The following is a 17,254-nucleotide window of genomic DNA, read 5'->3' as shown; positions in this document are numbered from 1 at the left end:
ACCAAGGCTGTGGGAAGAATTCCCTCATGCCGCTCTCTCTTGTGCTGCTGGGCTGTCTCGTTTTGTGCCATGACACCCTCTGCAGAGTACAGGGGTTTCTACTGAAACACTGACAAATAATTTGGTCCTATTTCCCTTTGGTGATGGTAGCAGGGGCTGCTCAGTTATACTAGCGTCTGGAGGTTGCTCCAGCTCTAACAATTAGCTGTGTGTATCTGTTGCAAGTTTTGGTATGAACAGAATTCGGATCCATGTCTTGCCATCAAGTCGGGGGCGTCTTACCCCTGTGCCAAGGCCCCAGGAACCCTTATCATGTGCCTTCGCTCACCGTCAGTGTTCCCAGCCTCGGCTGGAAGGGCAAGAGTTCTGCATTAAGCACATCCTTGAAGACAGGAATGCTCCCTTCAAACAATGCAGCTACGTCTCCACTAAGAATGGGAAGAGGTGTCCAAATGCTGCTCCCAAAGCTGAGAAGAAGGATGGGTAGGTACCCGCCACATCATGTTACCTCTCTCTCAAGCTAGTAGAATTAAAGTGACCTGGAGGGAGTATCTTGTCATGTGAAGGATCTGTCCAGTGGCTAAGGCACAGTGCTAGGAGCTCTGAGTTTTATTCCTAGTTAGACTGCTTTCTCACTGTGTGACCTTGAGGAAGTCACTTTGCCTTTCTGAGTCTCCCTTTAGCTGTCTGCAAAGTGAGAACAGTAATCTGTCTGGCAGAGGGATTAAGAGTTAATTGATGCTTATCAAGTGATTTGAGATCCTTGGGTGAAAGGTGCTGGAGAACTTGTAGTGTTTATTGATGTGTTTGTTTCCTGGTGCTGGCGTCACTGCAACAAAACTTTCTCTTCAGTGGGCATAGCACCAGCGCTGAACTATCTACACCCTCACAGAGATTTGTGTTCCCGGATCTTGGAGTGGGTCCTTGGGAGATAAAGATGATCAGTCCTATGCATGTGGGCCTCTCTGCATGGACATTAAAAATCCTGTGTCAGTTTTTTGAAAGAGTGAGGGCTTGCCCCCATATCCTTCTCCCAAAAATCCCTACCCTCATGTCACTGCTGGGCCACGTGGCTGCCACCTCTATGCCAGAGGTAACTGCATTTCAGTGGTTGTGCATGTGATTTGTAAATCACATGGTGTCCTTTGGTAGTATAGGAACTATACAAATGACGGTCAGAGTTGCTTGAATTTATCATTGGTGTCAGAGGAGTGGAGTGAAGACTCCTCCTTTTCCAAGCCAAGTGTCACTGAACATGTCTCACTCTATTTGCCTTGCTGGTTGGAAGCTATGAATTCCCTAAGCCATACAGCATTTTGTTTTGTCCCCTCAGTGTGTCGTTCTGTGCTGAACATGCCCGCAGGAACGCGCTGGCACATCAAGCCCAGATGAAGAAATCCAACCCCGGACCCATGGGTGAGACTCTTCTTTGCCAGCTGAGCTCTTATGCAAAGATGGAGCTGGGCTCCCAGACTGCAGAGAGCAGCCGCAGTGAAGCTAGTCGAATTCTAGGTGAGAGCTTTGAATGAAATGCACAAGAAAAAATAATTTTGGGGAAGCCTCCTTCTCTGGAGCTAAAATACGAGAGGAACCAGCAATAAAGTCACGCAATTTAATCCTGGAAAGGGAACAATCCCAAGGAATCTGTGGTAAAAACATGATATCCTACAAGAGAGAGACTTTGCTTAGTGATCTGATCACTGGACCTGGATCCATGATCTCCTGTGTGACCAAAGTTGAGTCGCTTCACCTTTCTGAACTTAGGTTTTCCCCTCCTGTAAAACATGGGGCAATACATCAGAGTGAAGTAGTGAAATTTAATTAATAAACATCTGTTGAAGTGCTCCTCCTATTATCCTATGAGATGAATCCCCTTACTTCTCCAGCTTGCAGGTTCTGTGCCCTAGTACAGTGGTTCTCAACCTTTCCAGAGTACTGTATCCCTTGCAGGAGTCTGATTTGTCTTGCGTACCCCCGGGTTTCACCTCACTTAAAAATGACTTGCTTACAAACTCAGACAAAAGCCCTGGCTGGGATGATTTAGTTGGGGATTGGTCCTGCTTTGAGCAGGGGGTTGGACTAGATGACCTCCTGAGGTCCCTTCCAACCCGGATATTCTATGACATTAAAATACAAAAAGTGTCACACTGTTACTGAACAATTGCTTATGTTCTAATTTTTACCATACAAAATAAAATGTTTATAAAATAAATCAATTGGAATATAAATATTGTGCTTACATTTCAGTGTATGGTATACAGAGCAGTATAAACAAGTCATTGGCTGTATGAAATTGTAGTTTGTACTGACTTCCTTAGTGCTTTTTATGTAGCCTGTTGTAAAACTAGGCAAATATCTAGATGAGTTGATGTACCCCCTGGAAGACCTCTGCATACCCCTGGTTGAGAACCACTTCCCTAGTAAATGGACACAACCTAGCTACAGGCGGTGCAGCTTCTGTCCTGCGGGATCAGCTCAGCAAGGAGCAAGCCGGCAATTTTCAGGTTTCTTGGTAGGGGAGATAAGAATTCCATGCATCCGATGAAGTGAGCTGTAGCTCACGAAAGCTTATGCTCAAATAAATTGGTTAGTCTCTAAGGTGCCGCAAGTCCTCCTTTTCTTTTTGCGAATACAGACTAACACGGCTGTTACTCTGAAACCATGAGAACTGTGTATTTTGACAGCCCAGATCTAATTGGTGACTTTCCTGTTCAAACCCTGGAGCTTACCTATGCTTTTTGGGGGTTGGGACATCTGTGATGTGACCTGTTTGTCTCTTGAAGAGCTTGGTTGTCTCCCCTCCTGCTGCCGGACTCCTGGCAGGTTCTTGGCTGTGCTGTGCTTGAGTGACAGCAGCCTGGAAGTGGGGCTGAGTGGCCTGCCTCTGTAATGGGCTTCTTTCCTTTCAGACGAGGACAGCTGGAGCGATGGAGAACAAGAACCCGTGACAGTGGATCAGACGTGGCGAGGGGACCCTGATAGTGAAGCTGAAAGCATCGACAGTGATCAGGAGGACCCTCTGAAGTAAGACATGTTGTGAATGCCTGTCAGTTGTGTAGAATGGGGAGCTTGCTGCCGCAGGATAGTAAGAATAATTTAGATCCTTGTTAAAAGACAATTCTAGGAAAATAAACAGCATCTTCAGTAATGCTACAGCTAAAAATTGCAAATGTTGTTTCTCGTGAGTTACACCACATGCTGATCTCCAGATAGGGTCAGGAAGAAACTCTTCCTCTGAGGTATGGATGAAAAGAAGCTGTTGCCTTTTTTTTGTGTGAAGTATCTGCTGTTAGCCCTCATCGAAGAGTGAGTACTGGGTTAGATGGGCCATTATTGGTCTGTTCTAGTCTGGCCTCTTTTGAAATATGTGAAGCCAGTGTGATGTTCAGTATTGTGTAGGATGCAGAAGAAAATCCTGCATTGCTCCAGTGTGACCAGGTCAGTCTTGTATATCTCTAGAATGTAACCACCTCCACTCGCTGCCTTTAGATTTGTATGCACTGGCTGGCTTGCAGGTCTCACTTATTGGTTAGATAGCTTCTCCCTGCCAGGTGTGCTGCTCTAGGCTACCTCTTATCTGGTGGTATCTCAAGGCGATTGGCGAATGTCCATAAAGCTCATGGCTTACTGTCCCTCACTTACTTGTGACCTATTGAATTTGGGTTCTGTTAACAGACATGCTGGCGTGTACACAGCTGAGGAGGTGGCGCTGATCATGCGTGAGAAGCTGATCCGTTTGCAGTCATTGTACATAGACCAGTTCAAACGACTCCAGCACCTCCTGAAAGAGAAGAAGCGTCGATACTTGCACAGCCGTAAGGGGGAGCATGAAGCCTTAGGCAAGTACTGGTCTAGGAAGCCACAGCTTTGTATTCCTGTGGCCACAGGGCATGTATAAGCCACACACAGACCTTTATGTTTCTTAGGGGTGATTTCAGTTCTTCAATTTGCCTGAGGGTGATGGTATTTGTTTGTGGTTGGCCAAGTGTTTGAAGATTGGTCTCATGGTGAGTATGAAGGTTGCCCGATTTATTGCTCTTTAACATTTGCAGTGTTGTGAGGAAACAAGCCTGCAAAACCTGAATTTTGAGAGAAAAATTATTTTCTGTATGGGATTTCTTGTTTTCTTTTTTAATAAACAAAATGTTAGGGTGTGTAAGTCCTTGTCTACACTAGAAAAGATTTGCTGGCATTGCTGTACCGGCAAACACTCCTCGTGTACATGCAGCTTATATTATACCCATTTAGTAGGCAAAATAAGCTACGCCAGCCAAAGCTCTTGATGCTGATATAACTGTGTCTGCACTGAGGTTTTTGCTGGTACAGAAATGCCATAAAAAATCATGCCCCAAACTGACATTGCTATACCGCAAAAGTTCCTCATGTAGACCTAGCCTCAGCGTGGGGGCTGAGGACTGGCAGAGGGGCCATGATCGGCACAGAGGGCTTTGACCAGTGCTGCAGCTTCCTCAGTCTCGCTTAGAAAACCTTTCCCTATGAATCGGCAGGAGCCTAGACGCTCAGATGCTCTGAGCACAGGGATGAAGAGGACGAAGCGACAGTTGAAGCTCTCTCCATTGGGCAGATAATGTGCTAAATGTATGAGATGCAGTTATTTCCCTGACCAGCTCCACTCTCTAGGCCCTCTGTCTGTCTCCATCCCTGCTTTTTACATTCCAGGCTGATGGCATGCTCTGTGGCGCACCCACCCCTAAGTCCATCCCATGGCCTTCGCTTTCCCTGATGGATTTCTTCTTCCAGACTTTGTTTAACTTCACATGCGTACACGGTTATACTTGTAAAAACCATACATACAAAATGTAAACTGATAAAACTTATGTGCTTATCGTTTTCAAAAAGAAAATGGAGTGGGGAGAAGCAGGGGTGGCAGTGGGTCATCCCAAGGATGGCAGGAGAGGCACTTGCCTCTTGCCGATTTCCTGCGGTCTAGAAGATGATCTTTGGAGGCAGTTGTTTTTATAGTTCAGCTAGTGAAAGGTTGCGTCCTGTAGCTGGCTGTGCTGCAGAGCCACACGAAGAATGCCTTCACTGTCCTCATCTCTGTGGGTAACGTATCCTGCAAAAATACAGTATGCGGCCCCTTCTCTGACAAAAATAATAGGCTATTCTGTGCAGCAGTGTTTTATAAAATATTTTATAAATCGGTAACTTGGTGAAAAAGTCCATGATGAACAGTCAGGTAAATGCAAAGTTATGAACATTCACGTCACAACATTTGCACATTAATAAACTTTTAAAATAGACCATGTAGTCAGCTTTGGAATAATCTGTAAGCCAAGTCAAATTGCAATTCTAATTGCAGGAATTCATATATTATAGTCCAAATACAGGTTTGACCCATCAAGAGTTTCAAAAAGGGAGGAGTCCTTTAAGAATGCTTACAGACTAACCAGTTTACTTAAAGATTCCTTCTTTGCCCCTTGGGGTAAGTGGGATGAGCTTGCTGGAGGCTGCACTGTGCTGTTCAGACCTTACCAAAAGGCTTAGTCCCTGCTCTAACTGCAGAGCTCAACACCACCAGAATGTGGAGCTGTTCAATACCTCTCTCAGCAAGGAGTTGGCAGTTGGAGGCCTTCCATAGCCAGCTAAATGGGCTGGCTCCCTGCATAGGAAATCCATCCCCAGTCTTGCTTAGTAGCGGACAGTGGAGTCCTCTGTAAACAGAGGAGTTTCGTTTAATCGGACTAGGGCGCTGCAGCAGTCTGGGCAGTGTTGTGTGATGCTGATTCCCTGTGGTCTGTGTCTCCAGGGAGCAGCCTTCTGACGGGCCCAGAGGGGCTTCTGGCCAAGGAGCGTGAGAACCTGAAGCAACTGAAGTGTCTCCGACGCTATCGGCAGCGTTACGGCGTGGAGGCCCTGCTGCACCGCCAGCTGAAGGAGCGTCGGATGCTGGCGACCGAGGGTGTGGCCCAGCAGGTACTTCATGCTGTAGACACAGGGAGGTCTGATCTCAGGCCTGTTGGAGTTCCAGACTCGCTTGGCTCCCAGGTCTCTTCTCCCTCCCCTCCTCATGGGGATCACTCCAGCAAGTTCCGTGTAGGTCCAGCCCTGCCAGAGTTTCCATTGTAAAGCCCTGTCTTTGGGGATATGTACATCAGCCATAAATACTCACCCCTGGCAGATGCATGGCATATGAAACCTCAGCCAGTGAATATGGAGTTCCGTTGGGCCTGCTTTTATTAAAGGGACAGGAGCAGTTATAGTGTAGGCCCAAAATGTAGATCTGGAGAATGTTTCCCTTTAAAGAAAGGGGGGTGGGCGAGAGGCTGATATGAGTAGGAATAGGTTTTCATCACTTGTCATTAAATGGAAGTTCTTTTTTTGTTGGAGCAGAGAGAGCTAAATATTCCTTGGGAGCCCAAATGTAGCCACCTTGTGTTGTGCAGGAGAAGCCAAATTGAAATTGACTGATGCAGTTGTTTCTGTATGGGCGGGGGGAAGCTACCTAAATGTCTGAATGAAATTAGAGGATGGGACTGATTTTAAACTCCCCTAGGCAGGGGGTTCAGCCCTTCCATGATGACACCTCCCTCCCCCCATCAAAAATAGCAAACTGGGAATGGCTAAGAATCCATGTGCTAAGGCAAGAAAGTTCAGTATCTGCCCTGAAAATGTGGGCTGCTTCAGAAGCTGAACACTCTCTGACAATAAAGTCACAAAAAGCTGACATCCCCATGGCGGACCGTCGCTCTAATAGCTGAATGTGAGAGTCCTGCCAAGTGGCAAGTCTCTCTCCAGTCAGCAGGTGGGCAGTCCTGTGTGGCTCTGATCCCTTCTCTTGGGCTCCTCTACAGGCACACACCACTCGTTCCAGCCAGCGGTGCTTGGCCTTTGTTGATGACGTTCGATGCTCCAGTCAGTCTCTCCCCATGACCAGACACTGCCTCACTCGTATCCTTCTGTCCTCCCGTCTGTAGTGAGCTGCACATGTGACTCCGCTCCTGCAGCGTGAGGTGTACTGGGGTGACAGCTGTTTTGATCCTCGTTTCTGTTGGCCCTGAATCAAGGCCATCGGTTTGCTGTAGCTGTTGGTTTCAAGCAGGAGCCCAGAGGAATGCCTTCCCGTGGTCTGTTGGCTGTTCCAGAGTCTCAGAAGGGAACAGCCAATTCAGTTGGAAGCAACAAGCGAACCATGGAAGCTTACAGGACAGCCACAGGCTAATTTCCAGCTGTGTTAAACTAAGATAGAAGTAAATTGTTCTTTAACTCATAATGTAATCCTTGAAGAATCCTGGCTGTGGATGCTGATAAACATCTAGAACGAGGAAGTATTGGGTGGAGCCTTTTGTGAGTTAAGAATAAATCTTAGCTCCCCTGGGAATTGTCATGGGTCCCTAGATCTGCCTTGTCTTACTTGGATTCCCCGTGGGGGGGTGCTATTTATTTAGTGCACATCCACACTGACCAGTGAGTCTCATACTGTCTCTGTGGCATGTTTGTCAGTGACTTCAGAGCGAGTCTGCTTGGCTTACAGATAAAACAGTGGGCCAGCCCTGCAGGTTCCCACTGGGTTCTTTCCAGCTTCTAGATCCCCGCAGTAACAAGCCACATTCTGCCCCTGGTTACACCTGTGCAGCCCCCATTGGCTGTAGGAGCTTACACTGAGGTAACTAGAGGTGGAATTCGGTGCTGCATTCAGAGCTTAGTTTTAGCAGTTGTTGCTGATGTGAGTCAGAGTAAACTCCAGCTCCCTCTCCCAGAGTCATGTTGGCTGAGTGGGGCTGGCAGCAGAGGAAATTATGAACTTTGTTTTGTTACTAAAGTCAGCAGATCTGAGTCTGGTTACACAAAGGGAACAGGTGTGTGTGGCAGGAAATGGCCATTGTTTCTCCAGAATAAATGCTCTTAAAATGGCTTAACCCAAGAGACATTTGCAGCTGGCTAGCTTAGAGCGGTGCAGGCAATGAAAGGACTGTATAAAAAATGTCTTCTCTTATGTCTGACTCGTGTCTGCTATTTACTGACACAAACAAGATTTTACTTTGGTCAGCCCTGCTGAGCTGATAGAGTTATAGGAGAACCATGTGTAATCTGTTCTGCTTTGTGCATTGTTGATAGACTCCTTGGCTCTGTTTGGTTTTCAGGGAACTAGATTGTTGGTAATGATGTGTGAAACAGACAGAACCCATCTGGATTCTCCTGTTCCAAGTGGGGTTGGTGAGTTTGATAAATCATGTTTTGATCTGTAAACTAAGCACTTGATCTGGAGTCACTAAGAGAGATTAAAATCCGGAGCCCCACCCTGCTGTTTATACAGAGCCTCTTTTCAGATGGCATCTGCCCTTGAGCATCTGATAAACCTAGGCTCCTCTGGTGCAGGCTTAGTACTGGTTCCTTTAGTTTGAATTACTAGCTTCTTTAAGTCTGACTGGGAATCCTGTCTGCGTATTAAGAGGTTCCTCGGTGTGCGTGTGTGGAGGATTTAAGAGGAAATGGTCATCTTGAAATCTGATCAACTTAAAAAAATGAGCTAAAAGCTCTTTCAGGTCCTTCATCTGTGTTGGAGTTCCCTGCCAGTTTGTGGTTTTACAATCACTGTGTTTTCAGTGTTTTTCTCTCCTTTGATGCCTTGCATAAAAAGGGAAACTGTGAAAGTAACTATGCACAAAGACTTAGTAACGAGTTATCTTTGCGTGACTTGACTTTGTGGGTGAGTCTGACTTGAGACACCTTAAACAAGCCCGATTTGTCCAAGAGTGCTGAGTGCCCAGTCTCTGAAAATCCATTTAAAGTGCTTTAAGTTAAGTACCCAAGTCACTAGTCATTTGGGTTGGAGTGCTGTCATTCACAAAGTGAACAAACTGGGGGAGAAATTGCTCTAATTTTTCATTTACACAGAACTTCCGAGATTACTGTAACAGTAAAAGGCCACAGGTTACCGATGGGGTGTGATTTTACATTTGGCAGGGTTCCTTTAAGTGGTCTTCAAACAGGAAGTCAGTTTGTCATATTCAGCAGGGGATTGTTCTTGTTCTAGTTTTGATAGTGAGCGAGTGGCAGTCCCCAGCTACTGTCTGCTGCTGGACAGCCTTAGAAGTAGGATGCCATTGGAGCTATGGTCTGTTTGTGATTAAAGGCAGGAAATCCCATTTATGCTATTGGCAGGAATAGTTTTTCCTCTAGGCACTTTTAGGTACGGAAGGGATGAAAATCCGGAACTAAATTCCTAGGTTTGGAAAAAGCTGTGTGCACACTGATATAAACACGGAGCTCCCTGCTGCATGGTAGATGTGAAGGTTTGTGCAGATACTTATGATTTATTTGCAGTGGCCCATTACATTGCATTCGTAATGCTGCCCATCTGAGGGTCTGGGTGGGAGTGCTTTACAAGCATTCAGCTAAGTCTCGTAACCCCCTCTTCCTCCTACCAAGGTGTCAGTATTATCCCCATTTTACAACTGGGGCACACGCAATTGACCAAGGTCACTGAGCAACTGGGGACTAGATCCCTGGTCTCTTGAGTCTATGCTTCGGCCTCTGCTTTGTGTCCCAGGACAAGACACCTTTCGGTAGCTGGTTTCTCTGCCAGGCTCTCTACATTCCCCTTGACTGCATCTTCCCAGATATTTGTCAGGATACCAATCAGACATTGTTTAAGCTGTGCCAAGGGTCGGAGGAAGTGTCCTGCGACAAGCCGGTTCCTGTAAGCCTCTCTGAGTGTCCCTGCTGCCCGCTTCATCTCCAGCTACCACCCCAGATGTACGTACCTGAGCAGGTGCTGTCCGTTCCCGAGGAGCTGGACGCTGCCCCCATGGATCTGTACTTGAGCACTGCTGAGCTCCAGCCCTCCGAGAGCTTACCCCTGGAGTTCAGCGACGTAAGTTGGAGCAGCCACTTGATGCGCAGTAGTGCGGTGTGCAGGCATGGTGTCCTCCAGTGAACGGAGGAAGAGCATTGCTGTCATCATTACGCAGGCTAAAGCCATGTTAAAATATTATGTGGGGGAGGGGTGGGGATATAAAGCAACAGATCCCAATGCCTTTACAAACCACACAACCAGGTATCACTGAGAAGCAGCCATCCCTAGGGTAGAGAGCCCGCAGTGCTCTGTGTGACATTGGGGTGTACGGGTAGCTAAGGCAGACCCCCTACCCTTAGGAAAAGAACTCTGGGATCTTTAACCTCCACACACAACAAGCAGGATCTCTGGTTTTGAGGGACTCGGAATACAGTGCCTAGGTGTCATGGTACCTGTGGTGGTACAGGTTTGCCTGCTCATCTGAGCTGTTTTCAGAGTAACAGCCGTGTTAGTCTGTATTCGCAAAAAGAAAAGGAGGACTTGTGGCACCGTAGAGACTAACCAATTTATTTGAGCATGAGCTTTCGTGAGCTACAGCTCACTTCATCGGATGCATACTGTGGAAACTGCAGAAGACATTATATACACAGAGACCTGTTATACTGAAACTGGATAAGGTTCAGAAAAGGGCAACAAAAGTGATGAGAGGTATGGAACGGCTTCCGTATGAGGAAAGACTGGGACTTTTCAGCTTGGAAAAGAGACGACTAGGGAGATGTCAAGTTGCAGTGGGGGAGGTTTAGATTGGATATTAGGAAAAACTTTTTCACTAAGAGGGTGGTGAAACACTGGAATGCGTTACCTAGGGAGGTGGTAGAATCTCCTTCCTTAGAGGTTTTTAAGGTCAGGCTTGACAAAGCCCTGGCTGGGATGATTTAACTGGGAATTGGTCCTGCTTTGAGCAGGGGGTTGGACTAGATGACCTTCTGGGGTCCCTTCCAACCCTGATATTCTATGATTCTATGATCTATGATTCTATGATCTATGATTCTATGTGATAGAGGTCTATAAAACCATGACAGGTGTGGAGAAAGTAAATAAGGAAGTGTTATTTACTCCTCCTCATAACACAAGAACTAGAGGTCACCAAATGAAATTAACAGGCAGCAGGTTTAAAACCAGAGGAAGTATTTTTTCACACAACACACAGTCAGCCTGTGGAACTCTTTACCAGAGGATGTTGTGAAGGCAAAACTGTAACAGGGTTCAGAAAAGAACGAGATAAGTTCATGGAGGCTAGGTCCATCAATGGCTATTAGCCAGGCTGGGCAGGAATGGTGTCCCTAGCCTCCGTTTGCCAGAAGCTGGGAATGGGCGACGGGATGGATCACTTGATTCCCTGTTCTGTTCTGTTCATTCCCTCGGGGACCGTCGGCAGACAGGATACTGGACTAGATGGATCTTGGGTCTGACCCAGTATGGCCGTTCTTACGTTATAAGCAGGCACAGTGGGGTGAGCTGAGTCTAGAGTTTAAGCATCTCCTGCCACTTGCCTAGGGTGACCAGATAGCAAGTATGATAAATTGGGACTGGAGGGGTGCCCTTGGTGCCTGTATAAGACAAAGCCCCCAGTATCAGGACGGTCACGATACTGTTGGGACATTTGGTCACCCTGCACTTGCCCTTCGCCAGTACCTCAATCAATTCTGTGTTTTTGTTTCTAGTCATTGAAGAAAGAACCATCTCGTATGAGGTGTGAGAATTCAGAGGGTTTGGGAAATGTTTGTTTTGGTGGGGTTTTAACCTGATTGCTCCTTTGCAACTGCTAGTCTATTTAAATCCATATTTAGGGGCTTTTTTTAAAAGCGGCTTTTTGCATCTATCCCATAAAGGATGCACAAGGGTTTTAATCCCTGGATTACTGGGATGTCCTGCATGCGGGTTAAGCCTCCATGTTGAAAAATCCTAATGAAATGTATTTAAACAAAGCCATTGCAGGTGCTCTGAACTATCTTCTGAAGGAGACATTTCTTGCTTTATAAATTAGATATTACCAAACTCTCCACACACTTCATCCCAAAACAGACCTTTGGTACCAACTTAAAAATAGCCGGACAGGAATGCTGAGAGAGCCTCCTTTAGCCGTAGGGGCCCTAGAAGCCATGGTATTAATATAGCCATGTGGCCCCGGTCCAGTGACTCGAAAGCCCTTGAGCGCTGAAGCTGCTTGTTAGGAACCTAGATCAGCTGTGGCTGCCATAAAGGCATGAGCTGACGCCCATTAAAGTCAATGAAGCCTTTCCATTGACTGCCGTGGGCATTGGGTCAGGGCCTCCGTTTTCTTTGCCCTGGGGTTTGAATGTTCACATGGCAGAAATGGCATGCTGCTGCGTGCAAGAACAGTCTTTGGGGGAAGAATTTTGTCAGGCCAGAAACGTGTTGGAGCTGGAGCTGTTCTCTTGGCCTGTGCAGGATGTTAATGGCTGTTCAGACAGGAATTCAGGAGCCTTATCTCTGCTTCTGGCCGTACTCTAAGCTGGGCCTGGCTGTTTGCTGGAAAAAAGTGGCCTGCTTTGGAACAGCCCTAGAGCATGTGTGATTCTCCATGCTATTGAGATAAGCATGGGTCTGCCTTGCTAGAAGCACACAAGTGATCAGAGTCCTAGGGCCTCTCGTCCTGGGATTCATTCGGTTAGAGGGATCCCGGAGGGAACCTTTCCACGGTCCTTCTTGAGAGGACTCAGAGTTTTGTCAGCATCCAGATATGCAGAGCCTCTGCATTTTATCTAGTGTAACGTTATCCTGTTAACGCGCTCCTCTGCAGTCACCAACATTCCACCCTCCAAAGCCAAAACAAATACCCTCCCCTAACAATAGCCTCCGACCAGTCCTGGCCTCCCGTGTCAACATTATCATCAGGAGGCACAGCGGCAATGTATTTGTGAGCATGGCAGAGTGGAGGAATAAAACAGAGGAGTGGGTAGATAGTTAGTTTGTCCGGGTCCCCAGAGAGGGCTCTGCTGGAGTGTGATCATTTGTGTGGAGCCTGTGAGGCGCCTGAGAGATTGAAATTAGATCCTCACCCAGACCTATTGCCCCCACCCCTTAGTTGGGTTGTTGTCCCTTCTTGGTCATCCCGTTTGTGGGACAATGGTAGGTCATGCAGGGCTACAGGTCTCTGCGTCCTCAGACTTGTCTTCAGTGGAAGTCCATCCCAGATTGTAATGCTGCTAGGGAGAGGCAGATTTCTTTAGTGGCTCAGAGTGCTGTACCCAGAATTCCAAATCCTTGGTTATCAAAGAAGGGAAGCCCCAGACCGGCCGGTTTTTCTTCACGCTGGCATGGTTTGGAGGAAGAAAGAAACTAATCTGACAGCAAGTCTAGAATTCCTGGTGTCCCAGTGCCCACTGCTGACTTCCTCCCTCGTGCTTAGAACAGGGCTGAACCATGTGGGCATTGGGGGGGAAGCTTGCCCTGCCACTGTCTTTGCCTGCCCTGGGGTCAGAGGATTTGGTCTTCAAGGCCAACAGTCACCACCTTCCACCCTTAAAGGCCTCTAATAACATGGCCAAGTAGGGAGGAAGATCCTGAGGAGCTGGAATAGGATTGTCCCTGCTTCCCCTGCCCTCCATGTGAAGCTGTGTTTTCTAGCAGCCTGGTGGACTTAGGACCTACTCCAGATGGTAGCAGGGACTGCCTGGGCTCTGCCCCCTTTGGAGTCTCCCAGGACTTTCAGACTTGGTGAGCCCCTGCAGCAGAGCTCTGGGTGCCCAGCACTTCTAAACTCAGGCCCATGGTCTTTGCCCTTTGATGTAAGTGGGTAATGTGGAGAAGGGGCCCAAATCTCACCTCTGTAGTCCACTCAGCCCCTTGAAGCCTGCTGGCGGGTGTTTTCTCTTGCAGGACTTAGATGTGGTGGGAGATAGCATGCAGTGTCCCCCTTCCCCTCTGCTCTTTGACTCCTCCGGGGCCCTGGAAGATCAGGCGATCAAAGATATTGCTGAGGCTGCTGTAGACATACTGGCCCGTGAAGAACCTCCTCAGCCAGGCATCCCGACCCAGGCCACCCAGCTGGACAGAGGGAGCTCTTCTGGCCAAGCCACCTTGCCAACTATGGAGTCTCATGCAGAGCCACCTGCCCAGGTAGAGCCGGGGATGCGCCTGGGGCTTCCAGCCATGAAGCAGTAGCAGGAAAGCTCCCAATCTGGGTAGTATTTCCCCTCCAGAACTCTGTAAGGAGTTGGACGAAGGGGGAGTTGCTCCCTTTTTACGAGCTACCAGGTCAGCTCTGTATTGGCGAAAGCTCCATGCGGCTGCTCTCCCGTGGAAAGCCAGCCATGGCCCCACTCTGCCCAGCCATATCACGCCCTGGTGTGGATGATCGCATGTTTCCGGGCATTAGCTGATTGCCTGCAAGGGTCAGGAAGGAACCTTTCCCCTATATGCCTCACTACACAGCTGAGCTGGTGCACTATTTGTGTGTGTGTGGAGTGGGGGCAGACAGGTTACATCTCTGTCTGAGGTATTGAGGTGTGGTCTGCACTGAAGGCCGGGTACCCGGCCAGTGGCCTGAGCTGTTGCAGAAAGTCCTGTCTCTCCGGTGTGATTCCAAAGGAACGTTTACTCCATCGCTGTCTCTCTCGTTACTACCTTGCTCCTCCCAGGCATCGAACACCCTCTCCCTCGCTGGTGCGGCTCAGCCAGGAGATTGCTATGAGGTTGGCCTTTTCTCTGGAGGTGGCCGCTGGGAGCCCTTTTCCCTTCCCTCCGATTGCTGGAGAGGGCTGGATGCTGCTGCTTCCACAGCTGAAAGGGGTCTCTGGAAAGCAGCGACCTTCCCCTTCTTCCAGGAGCTGAGCAAGCTGCTCCTAGCTCTTACCAGCCTGGGGCACTAGGGCCTAAGCTTGGGATTCAAGCTGGCAGGTCTGAAATGCCCCAGCAGCAGGCCCTGAATCAAGGCCATCGGTTTGCTGTAGCCGTTGGTTTCAAGCAGGCGCCCAGAGGAATGCCTTCCCATGGTCTGCTGGCTGTTCCAGAGCCTCTTGCGGGGATCGGCCAATTCAGTTGGAAGTAACAGTCTGCAAATGGAGGTCTCCACCAGGAGGGGGGAGGGCTGGACTGGAATCGCTCTGGAGCTCCCACCCTACTCTGGCCAGCAGCTGTCCTGGCTGCAGCGCCTTGTGGCTTCTGTGCTGAATGCTACTCGTGTGCATATGCGTGAAATCCTTCCGCTTGGAACCGCGAGCCAGGACCTAACTCGGTCAGGTGCTGGGCTTGTGACTGTGGATTTTCTGTCTTTAACAGAGTCGCCTGCAGACTGGGGTGGGCGGGCCTGGACCAGAGGAAGACAGGAAGCTGGCAGAAGCTGCAGCCTCCACCCAGTCACATGGAACACTGGCAGCAGCCAATGGGAATCCGGAACCAGCCTCCATCAGCTGATAAGATCTCGGATTGGAATCCTTTTTCTTGATGAAAGTCTTGTCCGCCCTGAAAGGGACCTGAGCATGAAATACATGTGGTTGGCGGAGTATGGTAACCCAACACTTCACCTTTCCACCCGAGAATTGCGGCCAAATGAGTGAAACCAGGGAATGGTGAAATGTCTGGCCAGAAGCTCATGTGACAGGTTCCAGTTGGTTGCTTTCCTGCCAGTCCCTCCCGCTCTTTCAGTTCTGGTTCCTTTTGGTGAAGCCTGCCAAAAGCACAGCTGGCTAGTGAGACTGTGTGTCATTCCCAGTCAGGGTAGAAGAGACGTAGAAAGGGTAGGCGGCTCGTGGGACGCACGCTCAGTTAGTGAAGTTGTGATGTATCCATGGAGAGGGGTAAATGAGCCAAACTGAAAGAGTTTTCCCAGGTGGGGACTGAACATTCTGTAGTCAGCCTGTCAGGGATGCATGCGCTAGGCAGAGGCTTGGCTTGTTCAGACTGTAGCACCATGTACTAAAGCAAGATTCTGTCCTAACTGTACCCAGTTCATTCTAGTGTGCAACGGCTGTCATTCCTCTGGCATTGTACGCCTGAAATTTGACTCCTCACTCTAGCTTTAACTGATGGATGAGCCCGTAGGGTGCTAATCGTGTGTAAAATAACAGTATATAAATGTGCTGTACAAAGTTTCCAACTTGTAATCAGAACAGGGAAATTTCCATCCCCCCCCCAACAAAAAACAGACAATAAAGAAATCAGAAGAAAATGACTGTCCATGTTCTGGGGGGTTGTCGCCTCCTGCCTCTGCTGCCACAAAGTGCAGCGAGATTCTCCTGTGAAAGGAGAAAGGTAAAATGGCTTGTAACGCTGTCTGGAATTAGGGGCTTCATTTAAATTCGGGTGGCGAGTGTTGAAGAAAAAGGGAAACTCCCCCATTCTCTGGGGCTGCATACGTAAAGCAGAGCATGAGCGCTAAGAGCAGATGTTCCTGCGGACCTGGGATACTGTCGCTAGTCTGGGAGCAGTTTCATTGTTCGTAAATACTCTGCATGCACAAAAGATCTTCAGGGGGGAGGAAAAGAGGGGGGATCATAACTGAAGGAAACGCCCTCTGCCTGGAGGAAGTACAACTTTACGTCATCTTGGCCCCTGTGTAACTTGAGAGCAGCCAAAGGAGAGAGACTGCAAGGGCACAGCATCCTCTGTGTCGGAACCGTGGGACGTAGGCCTCTGGGGAGTTTGTGGAATGAAAACCATGTGGCTGCAAACCTCCTGAGTCTTTCCATGTCCAGTAAAAATACACACGGTCATGTTTCACTCAGTCTTACAATGTGAAACCCCAAAAGATCTGCTGTTGCTCTGTGGTTTGGTGAGAGCGGCGCCTGCGTAGCCCTGCTATGGGGCAGGGGCTGCCAGACTTTCCCATTACAAATCCCCTATTTTTAGGGCTTCCTAGCTCTGCGCACGAGGCCTTGGCCTGGGAGCCAGGGCTGGAGTTGTTTGTGTAATTTAACCACAGAAGCAACTCCTCAGTTAGAGGAATGGTGAGGTTCAACCCGTTCCAGGCTTTGATTTGATTTGTGTTTATTGAATTGTTGCTTCTAGCAGTCCCAAAGCCCCCTGCAAGTCCTGTGTACGTCCTGCTGGGCTAGAGCCTGGCTCCCTGCCATGCATGGCTGGGTTTTGCACATTAGCAACTAAGGCTGCCCCTTCCTGCAAACGGCATAGCCATAGTGCCGACTCCCAGTTCGCTCAGTGGAGCCCGTGTGCAAGACGGAGCCCTGGTCCTGCCAGTGAGGGCAGCCAAATCCCCTGGTGAGTGAGCCCTGTACAGAACAGCAAGGATGCTGCATGGCAACCCCGAGTCTCAGGCCTGGATCTTGCGAACAGTCCCGGGGGTAGGGTCTGCTTGGCAGCACATGTGCTGTCTGTTCTTTCGGTGAGCGCGGCAGCCTGCTGTCTTGTTTCGAAAGGCTGGGTGCTTGCTTGCCCTTGGGCGAGATGTGCAAAGGGAGCTTGGGTTTCCATGGGCTCAGGCATTTAAACGCAGCAACACTTGTGCATCCC

At 48.7% G+C, this 17,254-nt stretch overlaps 1 protein-coding gene and 2 non-coding genes across 4 annotated transcripts; all 3 read left to right on the top strand.

Moving 5' to 3' along the window:
• Positions 1-8: 8 nt before the first annotated feature.
• On the top strand, positions 9-15,953 carry LOC140900624 (KAT8 regulatory NSL complex subunit 2). 2 transcript variants are annotated; one of them, XM_078849710.1, is made up of 9 exons: positions 9-483; positions 1,334-1,512; positions 2,910-3,024; positions 3,676-3,839; positions 5,771-5,937; positions 6,816-6,912; positions 9,585-9,838; positions 13,664-13,903; positions 15,065-15,953. In XM_078849710.1, the coding sequence occupies exons 1-9, from the start codon at positions 233-235 to the stop codon at positions 15,197-15,199; spliced, it is 1,602 nt and encodes a 533-aa protein (XP_078705836.1). In that variant the 5' UTR covers positions 9-232; the 3' UTR covers positions 15,200-15,953. The 2 variants fall into 2 exon arrangements, with proteins under 2 accessions (XP_078705836.1, XP_073174236.1); XM_073318135.2 differs by lacking the exon at positions 13,664-13,903.
• Positions 7,013-7,148, top strand: LOC140901146 (small nucleolar RNA SNORA2/SNORA34 family). Its single transcript, XR_012155780.1, has one exon. It is a non-coding gene; the product is annotated as a small nucleolar RNA SNORA2/SNORA34 family (small nucleolar RNA).
• LOC140901147 (small nucleolar RNA SNORA2/SNORA34 family) lies at positions 14,703-14,839 on the top strand. Its single transcript, XR_012155781.1, has one exon. It is a non-coding gene; the product is annotated as a small nucleolar RNA SNORA2/SNORA34 family (small nucleolar RNA).
• Positions 15,954-17,254: the final 1,301 nt, after the last annotated feature.

This window comes from Lepidochelys kempii, chromosome 20, assembly GCF_965140285.1.
Source record: "Lepidochelys kempii isolate rLepKem1 chromosome 20, rLepKem1.hap1, whole genome shotgun sequence".
Classification (NCBI taxonomy): Eukaryota; Metazoa; Chordata; order Testudines; family Cheloniidae; genus Lepidochelys; species Lepidochelys kempii.
The sequence above is the reverse complement of the archived record's forward strand: the minus strand, read 5'-3'. Positions and strand labels throughout refer to the sequence as shown.

Excerpts from the sequence above, each read along its gene's own strand:
- LOC140900624 (XM_078849710.1), top strand. The coding sequence starts at position 233 with ATGAACAGAATTCGGATCCATGTCTTGCCATCAAGTCGGGGGCGTCTT. Across the intron at positions 5,938-6,815 it reads CCGAGGGTGTGGCCCAGCAG|GCACACACCACTCGTTCCAG; the intron begins GTACTTCATGCT and ends GCTCCTCTACAG. Across the intron at positions 6,913-9,584 it reads GACCAGACACTGCCTCACTC|ATATTTGTCAGGATACCAAT; the intron begins GTATCCTTCTGT and ends GCATCTTCCCAG.